General features: G+C 49.5%; 1 protein-coding gene across 1 annotated transcript in view; it reads right to left on the bottom strand.

Annotated features, from left to right (window-relative positions):
- LOC144805712 (NACHT, LRR and PYD domains-containing protein 12-like) overlaps positions 1-19,594 on the bottom strand; it is an 878,524-nt gene that overhangs the window by 157,316 nt on the left and 701,614 nt on the right. The window contains exon 11 of the mRNA XM_078672213.1: positions 3,430-3,603. Coding sequence (XP_078528339.1) covers positions 3,430-3,603 — 174 coding nt within the window. The remainder of the gene's footprint in view (positions 1-3,429; positions 3,604-19,594) is intronic.

Here is a 19,594-nt window from a genome sequence, read left to right as displayed (position 1 = left end):
AACTTCAGTTTTATCTTCATTTGCTTCCCGTCCTTGACTTACTCCCCTCTAGTGACACATCCCACCTTACACATCCGACGACGCCCTGTTTATAAATATGTTGTTTATGCTGGAGACCCTCTGCTGTGGTGTAAATGGTAAAGTTACAACTTTCGCAGTTGTTGCAGTGATCTGCCTATTAATACACTGCTTGTTGTGTAGCATTGATGGACTTCTGGTAAGAAATCTTCACGAATTGGACTGTTAAAAAGTTGTTCACACTTTTCTTCCACAGCCTACAGCAGGGCAACTAAAGGCCTGTGCACAATTTTCACATCCACCTAAAAATAGATCCTTGATCTTCAGTGACAAACCGGATTTAAAATGTGTTATTTATTTTTATATTAATTTTAAAGACTGGTTATTTCTTTTTTCCTGGACTTAGATGATGATTTATTTTCAAGTTAAAAGGAGTTTAATTGACATTGCAGCTGATTTTTCTTTGAGTGCTTGGTTAGATGGTGATGTAATCTTGTCTCATTCACCAATAATAATAAAATTCATGACATAAATTAAATGGTTATGTCACGTTACAACGCATGCCATTACCACTCATGCTGTTGCAACGACAAACTTTACCCCAACTTGCTGTCGGGGGAGCGCTGGTACTTGGAATATATTAATTTTCTATTCCAACTCCAGTGAGTGCAACAGTAGGGAACGTGTTGGAGTTAAATCCAGCACCTTCTCCCCACTGCTTCACACCTTTTTCGTTGCAACGGCATGCAAGGTACATGCATGCGTTGGAACGATTGCGGTGTAAACGCTGTTTCCCAAAATACATGATTACTATTTAAAAACATCATTAGTAAAACAGCGACATCTCTGAATGATTTGAAAAAATATTAATTTGGAATGCCAAATTATGGCACAAAAAAAAACTATTTACCATTGCAATGCCAGCCGAGGCCTGACCTATTGACCCTGCCTGTGCCTTTTTCTTTTCTTTTAAGCCTTGCATGGGAGGGCAAATAATTCCAATTATTTCTTTTTTTTCTGAGGGCCGGGTCTAGTCCTGATACATTAAACTCCAAGCGTGATATGACGCCGTACCAGGACTTGGTTGAGTGGTCCTTCTTCTGTGTTTATCTTTGTAGCCTCCAGGTGAAGGGAACTATTGGCTGGGGTTCTTGTTCCTCTTTAAAGGAATAATCGTGAGTGTTCATAGGTCACCTAACGAGAGAATATACAAAGATGCCTCCGGTCCTATGTGCTAATCTCAACAGCTCTGCTGTCTAAGCACACCCTGAACCTCAGCAGCTCTGCTCTCTAAGCACACCATGAACCTCAGCAGCTCTGCTGTCTAAGCACAGCTGTATCTCAACAGCTCTGCTGTCTAAGCACACCCTGAACCTCAGCAGCTCTGCTCTCTAAGCACACCATGAACCTCAGCACATGATACATGATAGAGAAAGACATTAAAACTAAACAGTAGTAAATCAGATATAGCGGGAGTATTTTGATATAACCCTATTGAGACTAGAATAAGGTATTATAAATGACTTTGGCAATATACGTTTACGTTATAGACAACATAAGTACAAAACTACATATGGGATAGGAATCAGCCCCAGTAATTAGCACTTACTAGTATGGTAAGAATTAATTTTTGTCTTCCGATTAATATAATTAAATAAAAAAACATTTCTTGATATGTGAAAGGCATTGATTGATGGTAGTCGCACAGCAACACCGAAACACCCTCTGACCCCTATTGATAATAAATACCCAAATAAGATTTGCCAATATATTGGTATTTTATCTGAAATAGTCGTTATCAATTCGGAGGAATTACCCCGTTCAAAGATGGCTGACACAGTAGGAGCATAGGTCGTAATTCGGGACCGACACATACATATAGGCCACATATATAATGTTTATAGTAGGGTGTATAATTAGAGATATAGAAATAAAAGAGTCGTATGTTCTCATTAGGACCGCAATAAGGCTACATAAAGATAACAGATACCGGCAAAGAATCAGAGTATAGAGTAATGAAATAGGTACTCCACTCTAAGATGGCCGACACACACACCTGTGATCCTCTGCACCTGAGATCTATCCAACAGCAGATTGAGAGGTGATGCACTGAAGACAAGAACTGAGTGCAATACACACCTGTGATCCTCTGCACCTGAGGAGATCTGTTCAACAGCAGAGAGAGAAGATGCACTGAAGACAAGAACTGAGTGCAATACACACCTGTGATCGTCTGCACCTGAGGAGATCTGTCCCACAGCAGAGAGAGAAGATGCACTGAAGACAAGAACTGATTGCAATACACACCTGTGATCCTCTGCACCTGAGGTGATCCGTCCAACAGCAGAGAGAGAAGATGCACTGAAGACAAGAACTGAGTACAATACACACCTGTGATCCTCTGCACCTGAGATCTGTCCAACATCAGAAGAGAGAAGATGCACTGAAGACTAGAACTGAGTGCAATACACACCTGTGATCGTCTGCACCTGAGGAGATCTGTCCAACAGCAGAGAGTGAAGATGCACTGAAGACAAGAACTGAGTACAATACACACCTGTGATCGTCTGCACCTGAGGAGATCTGTCCAACAGCAGAGAGAGAAGATGCACTGAAGACAAGAACTGAGTGCAATACACACCTGTGATCGTCTGCACCTGAGGAGATCTGTCGAACAGCAGAAGAGAGAAGATGCACTGAAGACTAGAGCTGAGTGCAAACACACCTGTGATCCTCTGCACCCGAGGAGATCCATCCAACAGCAGAAGAGAGAAGATGCACTGAAGACTAGAACTGAGTGCAATACACACCTGTGATCCTCTGCACCTGAGGAGATCTGTCCAACAGCAGAGAGAGAAGATGCACTGAAGACTAGAACTGAGTGCAATACACACCTGTGATCCTCTGCACCTGAGGAGATCTGTCCAACAGCAGAAGAGAGAAAATGCACTGAAGACTAGAACTGAGTGCAATACACACCTGTGATCCTCTGCGCCTGAGATCTACCCAACAGCAGAAGAGAGAAGATGCACTGAAGACAAGAACTGAGTGCAATACACACCTGTGATCCTCTACACCCGAGGAGACCTGTCCAACAGCAGAAGAGATAAGATGCACTGAAGACAAGAACTGAGTGGAATTTGCACAAGTGAATATGCCTCGGAGCCCCCCCTCCCCGCAGAGAATGACGAGGGCCTCGGAGCGCCCCCCAGACAATGAAGAGGGCCTCGGAGACCCCCCCAGAGAATGACTTAATTCACAAATGTTATTAATGGGAGCCTTTTTCACGACATTAACAAAAAAGAGGCAATCATGAAATGTATTTTAAATACATTTTTTAAATATATGAGCCCCCACCTACGAAGTATATTTAGAAATCAATGACGTGATAAGAACTGCACAGCTCTGTACCTCAGTGTCTGTAGTTTGCAGATTGGATGTTTTAGGCCTTCACACAACTTCTTCACTCCAGTGTCCCCCAGCTCTCTGTTGCAGCTCAGCTCGAGCTCTGTGAGAGATGTGTTTGTTTCCAGGACCGAGGCGAGGTCTTTGCAGCATGAACCGGTGAGGGAGCAGCGATCCAACCTGCAGGACAGAAGAGGCATGGAGAGGAGTAAAGCAGAGCACAGACAGGGGCGTCACAACTTCAGTTTTATCTTCATTTCCTTCCCGTCCTTGACTTACTCCCCTCTAGTGACACATCCAACCTTACACATCCAACCGCGCCCTGTTTATATAGGAATCTCATGTGGGGAGTTCTCAGGCTGGCAGAGGCAGAGCTAAATGTACATAAATATATTACTATGTTTTATTCTGGAGACCCTCTGCTGTGGTGTAAATGGTAAAGTTACAACTTTAGCAGTTGTTGCAGTGATCTGCCTATTAATACACTGCTTGTTATGTAGCATAGACGGGCTTCTGATTAGAAATCTTCACCCATTGGACTGTTAAAACGTTGTTCACTCTTTGCTTCCACAGCCTACAGCAGGGCCACTCAAAGTCCTGTGCACATTGTTCACATCCGCCTAAAAATAGTTCCCTGATCTCCAGTGACAAACCGGATTTAAAATGTGTTATTTATTTTCATATTAATTTTAAAGACTGGTTATTTCTTTTTTCCTGGACTTAGATGATGATTTATTTTCAAGTTCAAAAGTGTTTAAATGACATTGCAGCTGATTTTTCTTTGGGTGCTTGGTTAGATGGTGACGTGATCTTGTCTCATTCACCAATAAGAATAAAATTCATGACATAAATTAAATGGTTTTGTGACGTTACAACGCATGCCATTACCCTGCATGCTGTTGCAGCGCCAAACCTTACTGCGACTTGCTGTCGGGGGAGCACGGAAGTTGGAATAGATTAATTTTCTATTCCAACTCCAGTGAGTGCAACAGTAGGGAAGGTGTTGGAGTTAAATCCAACCCCTTCTAACCACTGCTTCACACCCCTTTTCGTTGCAACGGCATGCGGGGTAAATGCATGCGTTGGAACGGTTGCGGTGTAAACGTTGTTTCCCAAAATAAATGCTTGCTATTTAAAAACATCATTAGTAAAATAGCGACATCTCTGAATGATTTAAAAATAATAGTTTGTAATGCCAAATTATGGCACAAAATACAACTTACCATTGCAATGACAGCCGCGGCCAGGCCTATTGACCCTGCCTGTGCCTTTTCATTTTCTTCTAAGCCTTGCATGGGAGAGCCAATAATTCCAATTATTCCTATTTCTGCTGAGGGCCCGGGTCTAGTCCAGAGACATTAAACTCCAAGCATGATCTGACGCCGTACCAGGACTTGATTGAGTGGTCCTTCTTCTGTGTTTATCTTTGTAGCCTCCAGGTGATGGGAACTATTGGCTGGGGTTCTTGTTCCTCTTTAAAGGAATTACTGTGAGTGATCATAGGTCAGTTAACAAGAGAATTTATGAAGATGCCTCATGTGCTATGCACTAATCTCAGCAGCGCTGCTGTCTAAGCACAGAGTGAACCTCAGCAGCTCTACTGTCTAAGCACACCGTGAACCTCGGCAACTCTGCTGTCTAAGCACAGAGTGAACCTCAGCAACTTTGCTGTCTAAGCACACCATGAACCTCGGCAACTCTGCTGTCTAAGCACAGAGTGAACCTCAGCAGCTCTGCTGTCTAAGCACACCGTGAACCTTGGCAACTCTGCTGTCTAAGCACAGAGTGAACCTCAGCAGCTCTGCTGTCTAAGCACAAAGTGAACCTCAGCAGCTCTGCTGTCTAAGCATACCGTGAACCTCGGCAACTCTGCTGTCTAAGCACAGAGTGAACCTCAGCAGCTCTGCTGTCTAAGCACACCGTGAACCTCGGCAACTCTGCTGTCTAAGCACAGAGTGAACCTCAGCAGCTCTGCTGTCTAAGCACAAAGTGAACCTCAGCAGCTTTGCTGTCTAAGCACACCGTGAACCTCGGCAACTCTGTTGTCTAAGCACACCGTGAACCTCGGCAACTCTGCTGTCTAAGCACAGAGTGAACCTCAGCAGCTTTGCTGTCTAAGCACACCGTGAACCTCGGCAACTCTGCTGTCTAAGCACAGAGTGAACCTCAGCAGCTCTGCTGTCTAAGCACAGCTTGAACCTCAGCAACTCTGCTGTCTAAGCACAGAGTGAACATCAGCAGCTTTGCTGTCTAAGCACACCGGGAACCTCAGCAACTCTGCAGTCTAAGCACAGAGTGAACCTCGGCAACTCTGCTGTCTAAGCACAGAGTGAACCTCAGCAACTCTGATGTCTAAGCACACAGTGAACCTCAGCAGCTCTGCTGTCTAAGCACAAAGTGAACCTCAGCAGCTTTGCAGTCTAAGCACAGAGTGAACCTCAGCAGCTTTGCAGTCTAAGCACAGAGTGAACCTCAGCAACTCTGATGTCTAAGCACACACTGAACCTCAGCAGCTCTGCTGTCTAAGCACACAGTGAACCTCAGCAGCTCTGCTGTCTAAGCACATCGTGAACCTCAGCAGCTCTGCTGTCTCAGCACACCATGAACCTCAGCAGCTCTGCTGTCTAAGCACACCGTGAACATCAGCAGCTCTGCTGTCTAAGCACACCGTGAACCTCAGCAGCTCTACTGTCTACGCACACCATCAACCTCAGCAGCTCTGCTGTCTAAGCACAGAGTGAACCTCAGCAGCTCTGCTGTCTAAGCACACAGTGAACCTCAGCAGCTCTGCTGTCTAAGCAAACCCTGAACCTCAGCAGCTCTGCAGTCAAAGCACAACAAGAACCTCAGCAGCTCTGCTGTCTATACACACAGTGAACCTCAGCAGCTCTGCTGTCAAAGCACAGAGTGAACCTCAGCAGCTCTGCTGTCTAAGAACACCATAAACCTCAGCAGCTCTGCTGTCTAAGCACACCATGAATCTCAGCAGCTCTGCTGTCTTAGCACACCATGTACCTCAGCAGCTCTGCTGTCTAAGCACACCATGAATCTCAGCAGCTCTGCTGTCTAAACACAGAGTGACCCTCAGCAACTCTGCTGTCTAAGCACACCGTGAACCTCAGCAGCTCTGCTGTCTAAGCACAGCTGTACCTCAGCAGCTCTGCTGTCTAAGCACAGCTGTACCTCAGCAGCTCTGCTGTCTAAGAACACCATGAACCTCAGCAGCTCTGCAGTCTAAGCACACCATGAACCTCAGCAGCTCTGCTGTCTAAGCATAGCTGTACCTCAGCAGCTCTGCTGTCTAAGAACACCATGAACCTCAGCAGCTCTGCAGTCTAAGCACACCGTAAACCTCAGCAGCGCAGCTGTCTAAGCACACCATGAACCTCAGCAGCTCTGCTACCCAAGCAAACAATGAACCTCAGCACCTCTGCTGTCTAAGCACACCGTGAACCTCAGCAGATCTGCTGTCTAAGCACAGAGTGAACCTCAGCTGCACTGCTGTCTAAGCTCAGAGTGAACCTCAGCAGCTCTGCTGTCCAAGCAAACAATGAACCTCAGCAGCTCTGCTGTCTAAGAACACCATGAACCTCAGCAACTCTGCAGTCTAAGCACAGCTGTACCTCAGCAGCTCTGCTGTCTAAGCACACCTTGAACCTCAGCAGCTCTGCTGTCTAAGCACAGAGTGAACCTCAGCAGCTCTGCTGTCTAAGCCCACCGTGAACCTCAGCAACTCTGCTGTCTAATCACAGCTGTACCTCAGCAGCTCTGCTGTCTAAGCACACCATGAACCTCAGCAGCACTGCTGTCTCAGCACACCTTGAACCTCAGCAGCTTTGCTGTCTAAGCACACCGTGAACCTCAGCAGCTCTGCAGTCTAATCACCCCATGAACCACAGCAGCTCTGCAGTCTAAGCACACCATGAACCTCAGCAGCTCTGCAGTCTAAGCACACTGTGAACCTCAGCAGCTATGCTGTCTAAGCACAGTGTGAATCACAGCAGCTCAGCTGTCTAAGCACACCATGAACCTCAGCATCTCTGCTGTCTAAGCACACCGTGAACCTTAGCAGCTCTGCAGTCTAAGCACACTGTGAACCTCAGCAGCTCTGCTGTCTACACACACAGTGAACCTCAGCAGCTCTGCTGTCAAAGCACAGAGTGAACCTCAGCAGCTCTGCTGTCTAAGAACACCATAAACCTCAGCAGCTCTGCTGTCTAAGCACACCATGAATCTCAGCAGCTCTGCTGTCTAAGCACACCTTGAACCTCAGCAGCTCTGCTGTCTAAGCACAGCTGTACCTCAGCAGCTCTGCTGTCTAAGAACACCATGAACCTCAGCAGCTCTGCAGTCTAAGCACACCATGAACCTCAGCAGCTCTGCTGTCTAAGCACAGCTGTACCTCAGCAGCTCTGCTGTCTAAGAAAACCATGAACCTCAGCAGCTCTGCAGTCTAAGCACACCGTGAACCTCAGCAGCGCTGCTGTCTAAGCACACCATGAACCTCAGCAGCTCTGCTGTCCAAGCAAACAATGAACCTCAGCAGCTCTGCTGTCTAAGCACACCGTGAACCTCAGCAGATCTGCTGTCTAAGCACAGAGTGAACCTCAGCTGCACTGCTGTCTAAGCTCAGAGTGAACCTCAGCAGCTCTGCTGTCCAAGCAAACAATGAACCTCAGCAGCTCTGCTGTCTAAGAACACCATGAACCTCAGCAACTCTGCAGTCTAAGCACAGCTGTACCTCAGCAGCTCTGCTGTTTAAGCACACCTTGAACCTCAGCAGCTCTGCTGTCTAAGCACAGAGTGAACCTCAGCAGCTCTGCTGTCTAAGCCCACCGTGAACCTCAGCAACTCTGCTGTCTAAGCACAGCTGTACCTCAGCAGCTCTGCAGTCTAAGCACACCCTGAACCTCAGCAGCACTGCTGTCTCAGCACACCTTGAACCTCAGCAGCTTTGCTGTCTAAACACACCGTGAACATCAGCAGCTCTGCAGTCTAATCACCCCATGAACCTCAGCAGCTCTGCAGTCTAAGCACACTGTGAACCTCAGCAGCTCTGCTGTCTAAGCACACCGTGAACCTTAGCAGCTCTGCAGTCTAAGCACAGAGTGAACCTCACCAGCTGTACTGTCTAAGCACACAATGAACCTCAGCAGCTCTGCTGTCTAAGCACACCATGAACCTCAGCAGCTCTGCATTCTAAGCACAGAGTGAACCTCAGCAGCTCTGCTGTCTAAGCACACCATGAACCTCAGCAGCTCTGCTGTCTAAGACCAGAGTGAACCTCAGCAGCTTTGTTGTCTAAGCACACCATGATCCTCATCAGCTCTGCTGTCTGAACACACCGTGAACCTCAGCAGCTACGCTCTCTAAGCACACCGTGAACTCTAGCAGCTCTGCTGTCTAAGCACAGAGTGAACCTCAGCAGCTCTGCTGTCCAAGCACACTGTGAATCTAAGCAGCTCTGCTGTCCAAGCACACTGTGAATCTAAGCAGCTCTGCTGTCTAAGCACACCCTGAATCTCAGCAACTCTGCTATCTAAGCACACCATGAACCTCAGCAGCTCTGCTGTCTAAGCACACCATGAACCTTAGCAGCTCTGCTGTCTAAGCACACAGTGAACGTCAGCAACTCTGATGTCTAAGCACACAGTGAACCTCAGCAGCTCTGCAGTCTAAGCACAGAGTGAACCCTTAGCAACTCTGATATCTAAGCACACAGTGAACCTCAGCAGCTCTGCTGTCTAAGCACACAGTGAACCTCAGCAGCTCTGCTGTCTAAGCACACCATGAACCTCAACAGTTCTGCTGTCTAAGCACACTGTGAACCTCAGCAGCTCTAGCGTCTAAGCACACAGTGAACCTCAGCAGCTCTGCTGTCTAAGCACACAGTGAACCTCAGCAGCTCTGCTGTCAAAGCACAGAGTGAACCTCAGCAGCTCTGCTGTCTAAGCACACTGTTAACCTCAGCAGCTCTGCTGTCTACACACACAGTGGACCTCAGCAGCTCTGCTGTCAAAGCACAGAGTGAACCTCAGCAGCTCTATTGTCTAAGAACACCATAAACCTCAGCAGCTCTGCTGTCTAAGCACACCATGAATCTCAGTAGCTCTGCTGTCTAAGCACACCATGAACCTCAGCGGCTCTGCTGTGTAAACACAGAGTGAACCTCAGCAACTCTGATGTATAAGCACAGAGTGAACCTCAGCAGCTCTGCTGTCTAAGCACACTGTGAACCTCAGCAGCTCTGCTGTCTAAGCACACCATGAACCTCAGCAGCTCTGCTGTCTAAGCACACCGTGAACCTCAGCAGCTCTGCTGTCTAAGCACACCATGAAACTCAGCAGCTCTGCTGTCTAAGCACACTGTGAACCTCAGCAGCTCTGTAGTCTAAGCATACTGTGAACCTCAGCAGCTCTGCTGTCTAAGCACACCATGAACCTCAGCAGCTCTGCTGTCTAAGCACACTGTGAACCTCAGCAGCTCTACAGTCTAAGCATACTGTGAACCTCAGCAGCTCTGCTGTCTAAGCACAGCGTGAACCTCAGCAGCTCTGCTGTCTAAGCACACCATGAACCTCAGCAACTCTGCTGTCTCAGCACACCGTGAACCTCAGCAGGTCTGCTGTCTAAGCACACCATGAACCTCAGCATCTCTGCTGTCTAAGCACACCGTGAACCTCAGCAGCTCTGCTGTCTAAGCACACAGTGATCCTCAACAGCTCTGCTGTCTCAGCACACCGTGAACCTCAGCAGCTCTGCTGTCTAAGCACACCGTGAACCTCAGCAGCTCTGCTGTCTAAGCACACCATGAACCTCAGCAGCTCTGCTGTCTAAGCACACCATGAACCTCAGCAGCTCTGCTGTCTAAGCACACCGTGAACCTCAGCAGCTCTGCTGTCTAAGCACACCATGAACCTCAGCAACTCTGCAGTCTAAGCACACCATGAACCTCAGCAGCTCTGCTGTCTAAGCACAGCTGTATCTCAGCAGCTCTGCTGTCTAAGAACACCATGAACCTCAGCAGCGCTGCAGTCTAAGCACACCGTGAACCTCAGCAGCTCTTCTGTCTAAGCACACCATGAACCTCAGCAGCTCTGCTGTCTAAGCACACCGTGAACCTCAGCAGATCTGCTGTCCAAGCAAACAATGAACCTCAGCAGCTCTGCTGTCTAAGAACACCATGAACCTCATCAGCTCTGCAGTCTAAGCACACCATGAACCTCAGCAGCTCTGCTGTCTAAGCACAGCTGTACCTCAGCAGCTCTGCTGTCTAAGCACACCGTGAACCTCAGCAGCTCTGATGTCTAAGCACAGAGTGAACCTCAGCAGCTCTGCTGTCCAAGCAAACAATGAACCTCAGCAGCTCTGCTGTCTAAGAACACCATGAACCTCAGCAGCTCTGCAGTCTAAGCACACCATGAAGCTCAGCAGCTCTGCTGTCTAAGCACAGCTGTACCTCAGCAGCTCTGCTGTCTAAGCACACCGTGAACCTCAGCAGCTCTGCTGACTAAGCTCAGAGTGAACCTCAGCAGCTCTGCTGTCCAAGCAAACAATGAACCTCAGCAGCTCTTCTGTCTAAGAACACCATGAACCTCAGCAGCTGTGCAGTCTAAGCACACCATGAACCTCAGCAACTCTGCAGTCTAAGCACACCTTGAACCTCAACAGCTCTGCTCTCTAAGCACAGAGTGAACCTCAGCAGCTCTGCTGTCTAAGCCCACCGTGAACCTCAGCAGCTCTGCAGTCTAAGCACACCGTGAACCTCAGCAGCTCTGCAGTCTAAGCACACCATGAACCTCAGCAGCACTGCTGTCTCAGCACACCTTGAACCTCAGCAGCTTTGCTGTCTAAGCACACCGTGAACCTCAGCAGCTCTGCAGTCTAATCACCCCATGAACCTCAGCAGCTCTGCAGTCTAAGCACACAATGAACCTCAGCAGCTCTGCAGTCTAAGCACACTGTGAACATCAGCAGCTCTGCTGTCTAAGCACAGTGTGAATCACAGCAGCTCTGCTGTCTAAGACCAGAGTGAACCTCAGCAGCTCTGCGGTCTAAGCACACCGTGAACCTTAGCAGCTCTGCAGTCTAAGCAAACAATGAACCTCAGCAGCTCTGCTGTCTAAGCACAGAGTGAACCTCAGCAGCTTTACTGTCTAAGCACACCATGAACCTCAGCAGCTCTACAGTCTAAGCACAGAGTGAACCTCAGCAGCTCTGCTGTCTAAGCACAGAGTGAACCTCAGAAGCTGTACTGTCTAAGCACACCATGAACCTCAGCAACTCTGCTGTCTAAGACCAGAGTGAACCTCAGCAGCTTTGCTGTCTAAGCACACCATGTACCTCATCAGCTCTGCTGTCTAAGCACACCGTGAACCTCAGCAGCTCTGCTGTCTAAGCACACTGTGAACCTCAGCAGCTCTGCTCTCTAAGCACACCGTGAACCTTAGCAGCTGTGCTGTCTAAGCACACCGTGAACCTCAGCAGCTCTGCTGTCTAAGCAAACCATGAACATCAGCAACTCTGCTGTCTAATCACACCATGAACCTCAGCAACACTGCTGTCTAAGCACACCATGAACCTCAGCAGCTTTACTGTCTAAGCACACTATGAACCTCAGCAGCTCTTCTGTCTAAGCACACCGTGAACCTCAGCAGCTCTGCTGTCTAAGCACAGAGTGAACCTCAGCAACTCTGATGTCTAAGCACACTGTAAACCTGAGCAGCTCTGCTGTCTAAGCACACCATGAACCTCAGCAGCTCTGCTGTCTAAACACACAGTGAACCTCAGCAGCTCTGCTGTCTAGGCACACTGTGAACCTCAGCAGCTCTGCTGTCTAAGCACACCATGAACCTTAGCAGCTCTGCTGTCTAAGCACACCGTGAACCTCAGTAGCTCTGCTGTCTAAGTACACAGTGAACCTCAGCAGCTCTGCTGTCAAAGCACAGAGTGAACCTCAGCAGCTCTGCTGTCTAAGCACACTGTGAACCTCAGCAGCTCTGCTGTCTAAGCACAGAGTGAACCTCAGCAGCTCTGCTGTCTAAGCACACCAATAACCTCAGCAACTCTGCTGTCTCAGCACACCATGAACCTCAGCAGGTCTGCTGTCTGAGCACACCATGAACCTCAGCAGCTCTGCTGTCTAAGCACACCGTGAACCTCAGCAGCTCTGCTGTCTAAGCACACCGTGAACCGCAGCAGCTCTGCTGTCTACGAACACCATCAACCTCAGCAGCTCTGCTGTCTAAGCACAGAGTGAACCTCAGCAGCTCTGCTGTCTAAGCACACAGTGAACCTCAGCAGCTCTGCTGTCTAAGAAAACCCTGAACCTCAACAGCTCTGCAGTCTAAGTACAACAAGAACCTCAGCAGCTCTGCTGTCTAAGCACACCGTGAACCTCAGCATCTCTGCTGTCTAAGCACACCATGAACCTCAGCAGCTCTGCTGTCTAAGCACAGCTGAACCTCAGCAGCTCTGCTGTCTATACACACAGTGAACCTCAGCAGCTCTGCTGTCAAAGCACAGAGTGAACCTCAACAGCTCTGCAGTCTAAGTACAACAAGAACCTCAGCAGCTCTGCTGTCTAAGCACACCGTGAACCTCAGCAGCTCTGCTGTCTAAGCACACCATGAACCTCAGCAGCTCTGCTGTCTTAGCACACCATGAACCTCAGCAGCTCTGCTGTCTAAGCACACCATGAATCTCAGCAGCTCTGCTGTCTAAACACAGAGTGAACCTCAGCAACTCTGATGTCTAAGCACACAGTGAAACTCAGCAGGTCTGCTGTCTAAGCACACTGTGAACCTCAGCAGCTCTGCTGTCTAAGCACACCATGAGCCTCAGCAGCTCTGCTGTCTAAGCACACCGTGAACCTCAGGAGCTCTGCTGTCTAAGCACACCATGAACGTCAGCAGCTCTGCTGTCTAAGCACACTGTTAACCTCAGCAGCTCTGCAGTCTAAGCATACTGTGAACCTCAGCAGCACTGCTGTCTAAGCACACCATGAACCTCAGCAGCTCTGCTGTCTAAGCACGCTGTGAACCTCAGCAACTCTGCAGTCTAAGCTTACTGTGAACCTCAGCAGCTCTGCTGTCTAAGGACACAGTGAACCTCAGCAGCTCTGCTGTCTAAGCACACCGTGAACCTCAGCAGCTCTGCTGTCTAAGCACACCATGAACCTCAGCAGCTCTGCTGTCTAAGCACACCATGAACCTCAGCAACTCTGCTGTCTCAGAACACCGGGAACCTCAGCAGCTCTGCTGTCTAAGCACACCATGAACCTCAGCAGCTCTACTGTCTAAGCACACCATGAACCTCAGCAGCTCTACTGTCTAAGCACACCATGAACCTCAGCAGCACTACTGTCTAAGCACACCATGAACCTCAGCAGCTCTACTGTCTAAGCACAGAGTGAACCTCAGCAGCTCTGCTGTCTAAGCAGACCATGAACCTCAGCAGCTCTGCTGTCTAAGCACACCTTGAACCTCAGCAGCTTTGCTGTCTAATCACATCATGAACCTCAGCAGCTCTGCTGTCTAAGCACAACGTGAACCGCGGCAGCTCTGCAGTCTAAGCAAACAATGAACCTCAGTAGCTCTGCTGTCTAAGCACACTGTGAACCTCAGCAGTTCTGCTGTCTAAGCAAACCGTGAACCTCAGCAGCTCTACTGTCTAAGCACAGAGTGAACCTCAGCAGCTCTGCTGTCTAAGCACACCATGAACCTCAGCAGCTCTGCTGTCTAAGCACACCTTGAACCTCAGCAGCTTTGCTGTCTAATCACATCATGAACCTCAGCAGCTCTGCTGTCTAAGCACACCGTGAACCGCTGCAGCTCTGCAGTCTAAGCAAACAATAAACCTCAGAAGCTCTGCTGTCTAAGCACACTGTGAACCTCAGCAGTTCTGCTGTCTAAGCACACCGTGAACCTCAGCAGCTCTGCAGTCTAAGCACACCATGAACCTCAGCAGCTCTGCTGTCTCAGCACACCTTGAACCTCAGCAGCTTTGCTGTCTAAGCACACCGTGAACCTCAGCAGCTCTGCTGTCTCAGCACACCTTGAACCTCAGCAGCTCTGCTGTCTAAGCACACAGTGAACCTTAGCAGCTCTGCTGTCTAAGCAAACCCTGAACCTCAGCAGCTCTGCAGTCTAAGCACAACAAGAACCTCAGCAGCTCTGCTGTCTAAGCACACCGTGAACCTCAGCAGCTCTGCTGTCTAAGCACACCATGAACCTCAGCAGCTCTGCTGTCTAAGCACAGCTGAACCTCAGCAGCTCTGCTGTCTATACACACAGTGAACCTCAGCAGCTCTGCTGTCAAAGCACAGAGTGAACCTCAGCAGCTCTGCTGTCTAAGAACACCATAAACCTCAGCAGCTCTGCTGTCTAAGCACACCATGAATCTCAGCAGATCTGCTGTCTTAGCACACCATGAACCTCAGCAGCTCTGCTGTCTAAGCACACCATGAATCTCAGCAGCTCTGCTGTCTAAACACAGAGTGAACCTCAGCAACTCTGATGTCTAAGCACACAGTGAACCTCAGCAGCTCTGCTGTCTAAGCACAATGTGAACCTCAGCAGCTCTGCTGTCTAAGCACACCATGAGCCTCAGCAGCTCTGCTGTCTAAGCACACCGTGAACCTCAGGAGCTTTGCTGTCTAAGCACACCATGAACCTCAGCAGCTCTGCAGTCTAAGCACACTGTGAACCTCAGCAGCTCTGCAGTCTAAGGATACTGTGAACCTCAGCAGCTCTGCTGTCTAATCACACCATTAACCTCAGCAGCTCTGCTGTCTAAGCACACTGTGAACCTCAGCAGCTCTGCAGTCTAAGCTTACTGTGAACCTCAGCAGCTCTGCTATCTAAGCACACTGTGAACCTCAGCAGCTCTGCTGTCTAAGCACACCGTGAACCTCAGCAGCTCTGCTGTCTAAGCACACCATGAACCTCAGCAGCTCTGCTGCCTAAGCACACCATGAACCTCAGCAACTCTGCTGTCTCAGCACACCGTGAACCTCAGCAGCTCTGCTGACTAAGCACACCATGAACCTCAGCAGCTCTACTGTCTAAGCACACCATGAACCTCAGCAGCTCTACTGTCTAAGCACACCATGAACCTCAGCAGCTCTACTGTCTAAGCACACCATGAACCTCAGCAGCTCTACTGTCCAAACACAGAGTGAACCTCAGCAGCTCTGCTGTCTAAGCACACCATGAACCTCAGCAGCTCTGCTGTCTAAGCACACCTTGAACCTCAGCAGCTTTGCTGTCTAATCACATCATGAACCTCAGCAGCTCTGCTCTCTAAGCACACCGTGAACCGCGGCAGCTCTGCAGTCTAAGCAAACAATGAACCTCAGCAGCTCTGCTGTCTAAGCACACTGTGAACCTCAGCAGTTCTGCTGTCTAAGCACACCGTGAACCTCAGCAGCTCTACTGTCTAAGCACAGAGTGAACCTCAGCAACTCTGATGTCTAAGCACACTGTAAACCTGAGCAGCTCTGCTGTCTAAGCACACCATGAACCTCAGCAGCTCTGCTGTCTAAACACACAGTGAACCTCAGCAGCTCTGCTGTCTAGGCACACTGTGAACCTCAGCAGCTCTGCTGTCTAAGCACACCATGAACCTTAGCAGCTCTGCAGTCTAAGCAAACAATGAACCTCAGCAGCTCTGCTGTCTAAGCACACTGTGAACCTCAGCAGCTTTGCTGTCTAATCACATCATGAACCTCAGCAGCTCTGCTGTCTAAGCACACCGTGAACCGCTGCAGCTCTGCAGTCTAAGCAAACAATAAACCTCAGAAGCTCTGCTGTCTAAGCACACTGTGAACCTCAGCAGTTCTGCTGTCTAAGCACACCGTGAACCTCAGCAGCTCTGCAGTCTAAGCACACCATGAACCTCAGCAGCTCTGCTGTCTCAGCACACCTTGAACCTCAGCAGCTTTGCTGTCTAAGCACACCGTGAACCTCAGCAGCTCTGCTGTCTCAGCACACCTTGAACCTCAGCAGCTCTGCTGTCTAAGCACACAGTGAACCTTAGCAGCTCTGCTGTCTAAGCAAACCCTGAACCTCAGCAGCTCTGCAGTCTAAGCACAACAAGAACCTCAGCAGCTCTGCTGTCTAAGCACACCGTGAACCTCAGCAGCTCTGCTGTCTAAGCACACCATGAACCTCAGCAGCTCTGCTGTCTAAGCACAGCTGAACCTCAGCAGCTCTGCTGTCTATACACACAGTGAACCTCAGCAGCTCTGCTGTCAAAGCACAGAGTGAACCTCAGCAGCTCTGCTGTCTAAGAACACCATAAACCTCAGCAGCTCTGCTGTCTAAGCACACCATGAATCTCAGCAGATCTGCTGTCTTAGCACACCATGAACCTCAGCAGCTCTGCTGTCTAAGCACACCATGAATCTCAGCAGCTCTGCTGTCTAAACACAGAGTGAACCTCAGCAACTCTGATGTCTAAGCACACAGTGAACCTCAGCAGCTCTGCTGTCTAAGCACAATGTGAACCTCAGCAGCTCTGCTGTCTAAGCACACCATGAGCCTCAGCAGCTCTGCTGTCTAAGCACACCGTGAACCTCAGGAGCTTTGCTGTCTAAGCACACCATGAACCTCAGCAGCTCTGCAGTCTAAGCACACTGTGAACCTCAGCAGCTCTGCAGTCTAAGGATACTGTGAACCTCAGCAGCTCTGCTGTCTAATCACACCATTAACCTCAGCAGCTCTGCTGTCTAAGCACACTGTGAACCTCAGCAGCTCTGCAGTCTAAGCTTACTGTGAACCTCAGCAGCTCTGCTATCTAAGCACACTGTGAACCTCAGCAGCTCTGCTGTCTAAGCACACCGTGAACCTCAGCAGCTCTGCTGTCTAAGCACACCATGAACCTCAGCAGCTCTGCTGCCTAAGCACACCATGAACCTCAGCAACTCTGCTGTCTCAGCACACCGTGAACCTCAGCAGCTCTGCTGACTAAGCACACCATGAACCTCAGCAGCTCTACTGTCTAAGCACACCATGAACCTCAGCAGCTCTACTGTCTAAGCACACCATGAACCTCAGCAGCTCTACTGTCTAAGCACACCATGAACCTCAGCAGCTCTACTGTCCAAACACAGAGTGAACCTCAGCAGCTCTGCTGTCTAAGCACACCATGAACCTCAGCAGCTCTGCTGTCTAAGCACACCTTGAACCTCAGCAGCTTTGCTGTCTAATCACATCATGAACCTCAGCAGCTCTGCTCTCTAAGCACACCGTGAACCGCGGCAGCTCTGCAGTCTAAGCAAACAATGAACCTCAGCAGCTCTGCTGTCTAAGCACACTGTGAACCTCAGCAGTTCTGCTGTCTAAGCACACCGTGAACCTCAGCAGCTCTACTGTCTAAGCACAGAGTGAACCTCAGCAACTCTGATGTCTAAGCACACTGTAAACCTGAGCAGCTCTGCTGTCTAAGCACACCATGAACCTCAGCAGCTCTGCTGTCTAAACACACAGTGAACCTCAGCAGCTCTGCTGTCTAGGCACACTGTGAACCTCAGCAGCTCTGCTGTCTAAGCACACCATGAACCTTAGCAGCTCTGCAGTCTAAGCAAACAATGAACCTCAGCAGCTCTGCTGTCTAAGCACACTGTGAACCTCAGCAGTTCTGCTGTCTAAGCACACCGTGAACCTCAGCAGCTCTGCTGTCTAAGCACAGAGTGAACCTCAGCAACTCTGATGTCTAAGCACACTGTAAACCTGAGCAGCTCTGCTGTCTAAGCACACCATGAACCTCAGCAGCTCTGCTGTCTAAACACACAGTGAACCTCAGCAGCTCTGCTGTCTAGGCACACTGTGAACCTCAGCAGCTCTGCTGTCTAAGTACACCATGAACCTTAGCAGCTCTGCTGTCTAAGCACACCGTGAACCTCAGCAGCTCTGCTGTCTAAGTACACTGTGAACCTCAGCAGCTCTGCTGTCAAAGCACAGAGTGAACCTCAGCAGCTCTGCTGTCTAAGCACACTGTGAACCTCAGCAGCTCTGCTGTCTAAGCACAGAGTGAACCTCAGCAGCTCTGCTGTCTAAGCACACCAATAACCTCAGCAACTCTGCTGTCTCAGCACACCATGAACCTCAGCAGCTCTGCTGTCTGAGCACACCATGAACCTCAGCAGCTCTGGTGTCTAAGCACACCGTGAACCTCAGCAGCTCTGCTGTCTAAGCACACCGTGAACCTCAGCAGCTCTGCTGTCTACGAACACCATCAACCTCAGCAGCTCAGCTGTCTAAGCACACCGTGAACCTCAGCAGCTCTGCTGTCTAAGCACACCGTGAACCGCAGCAGCTCTGCTGTCTACGAACACCATCAACCTCAGCAGCTCTGCTGTCTAAGCACAGAGTGAACCTCAGCAGCTCTGCTGTCTAAGCACACAGTGAACCTCAGCAGCTCTGCTGTCTAAGAAAACCCTGAACCTCAACAGCTCTGCAGTCTAAGTACAACAAGAACCTCAGCAGCTCTGCTGTCTAAGCACACCGTGAACCTCAGCATCTCTGCTGTCTAAGCACACCATGAACCTCAGCAGCTCTGCTGTCTAAGCACAGCTGAACCTCAGCAGCTCTGCTGTCTATACACACAGTGAACCTCAGCAGCTCTGCTGTCAAAGCACAGAGTGAACCTCAACAGCTCTGCAGTCTAAGTACAACAAGAACCTCAGCAGCTCTGCTGTCTAAGCACACCGTGAACCTCAGCAGCTCTGCTGTCTAAGCACACCATGAACCTCAGCAGCTCTGCTGTCTTAGCACACCATGAACCTCAGCAGCTCTGCTGTCTAAGCACACCATGAATCTCAGCAGCTCTGCTGTCTAAACACAGAGTGAACCTCAGCAACTCTGATGTCTAAGCACACAGTGAAACTCAGCAGGTCTGCTGTCTAAGCACACTGTGAACCTCAGCAGCTCTGCTGTCTAAGCACACCATGAGCCTCAGCAGCTCTGCTGTCTAAGCACACCGTGAACCTCAGGAGCTCTGCTGTCTAAGCACACCATGAACGTCAGCAGCTCTGCTGTCTAAGCACACTGTTAACCTCAGCAGCTCTGCAGTCTAAGCATACTGTGAACCTCAGCAGCACTGCTGTCTAAGCACACCATGAACCTCAGCAGCTCTGCTGTCTAAGCACGCTGTGAACCTCAGCAACTCTG

This window comes from Lissotriton helveticus (assembly GCF_964261635.1).
Source record: "Lissotriton helveticus chromosome 1_1 unlocalized genomic scaffold, aLisHel1.1 SUPER_1_unloc_2, whole genome shotgun sequence".
Lineage (NCBI taxonomy): Eukaryota > Metazoa > Chordata > Amphibia > Caudata > Salamandridae > Lissotriton > Lissotriton helveticus.
The sequence above is the reverse complement of the archived record's forward strand: the minus strand, read 5'-3'. Positions and strand labels throughout refer to the sequence as shown.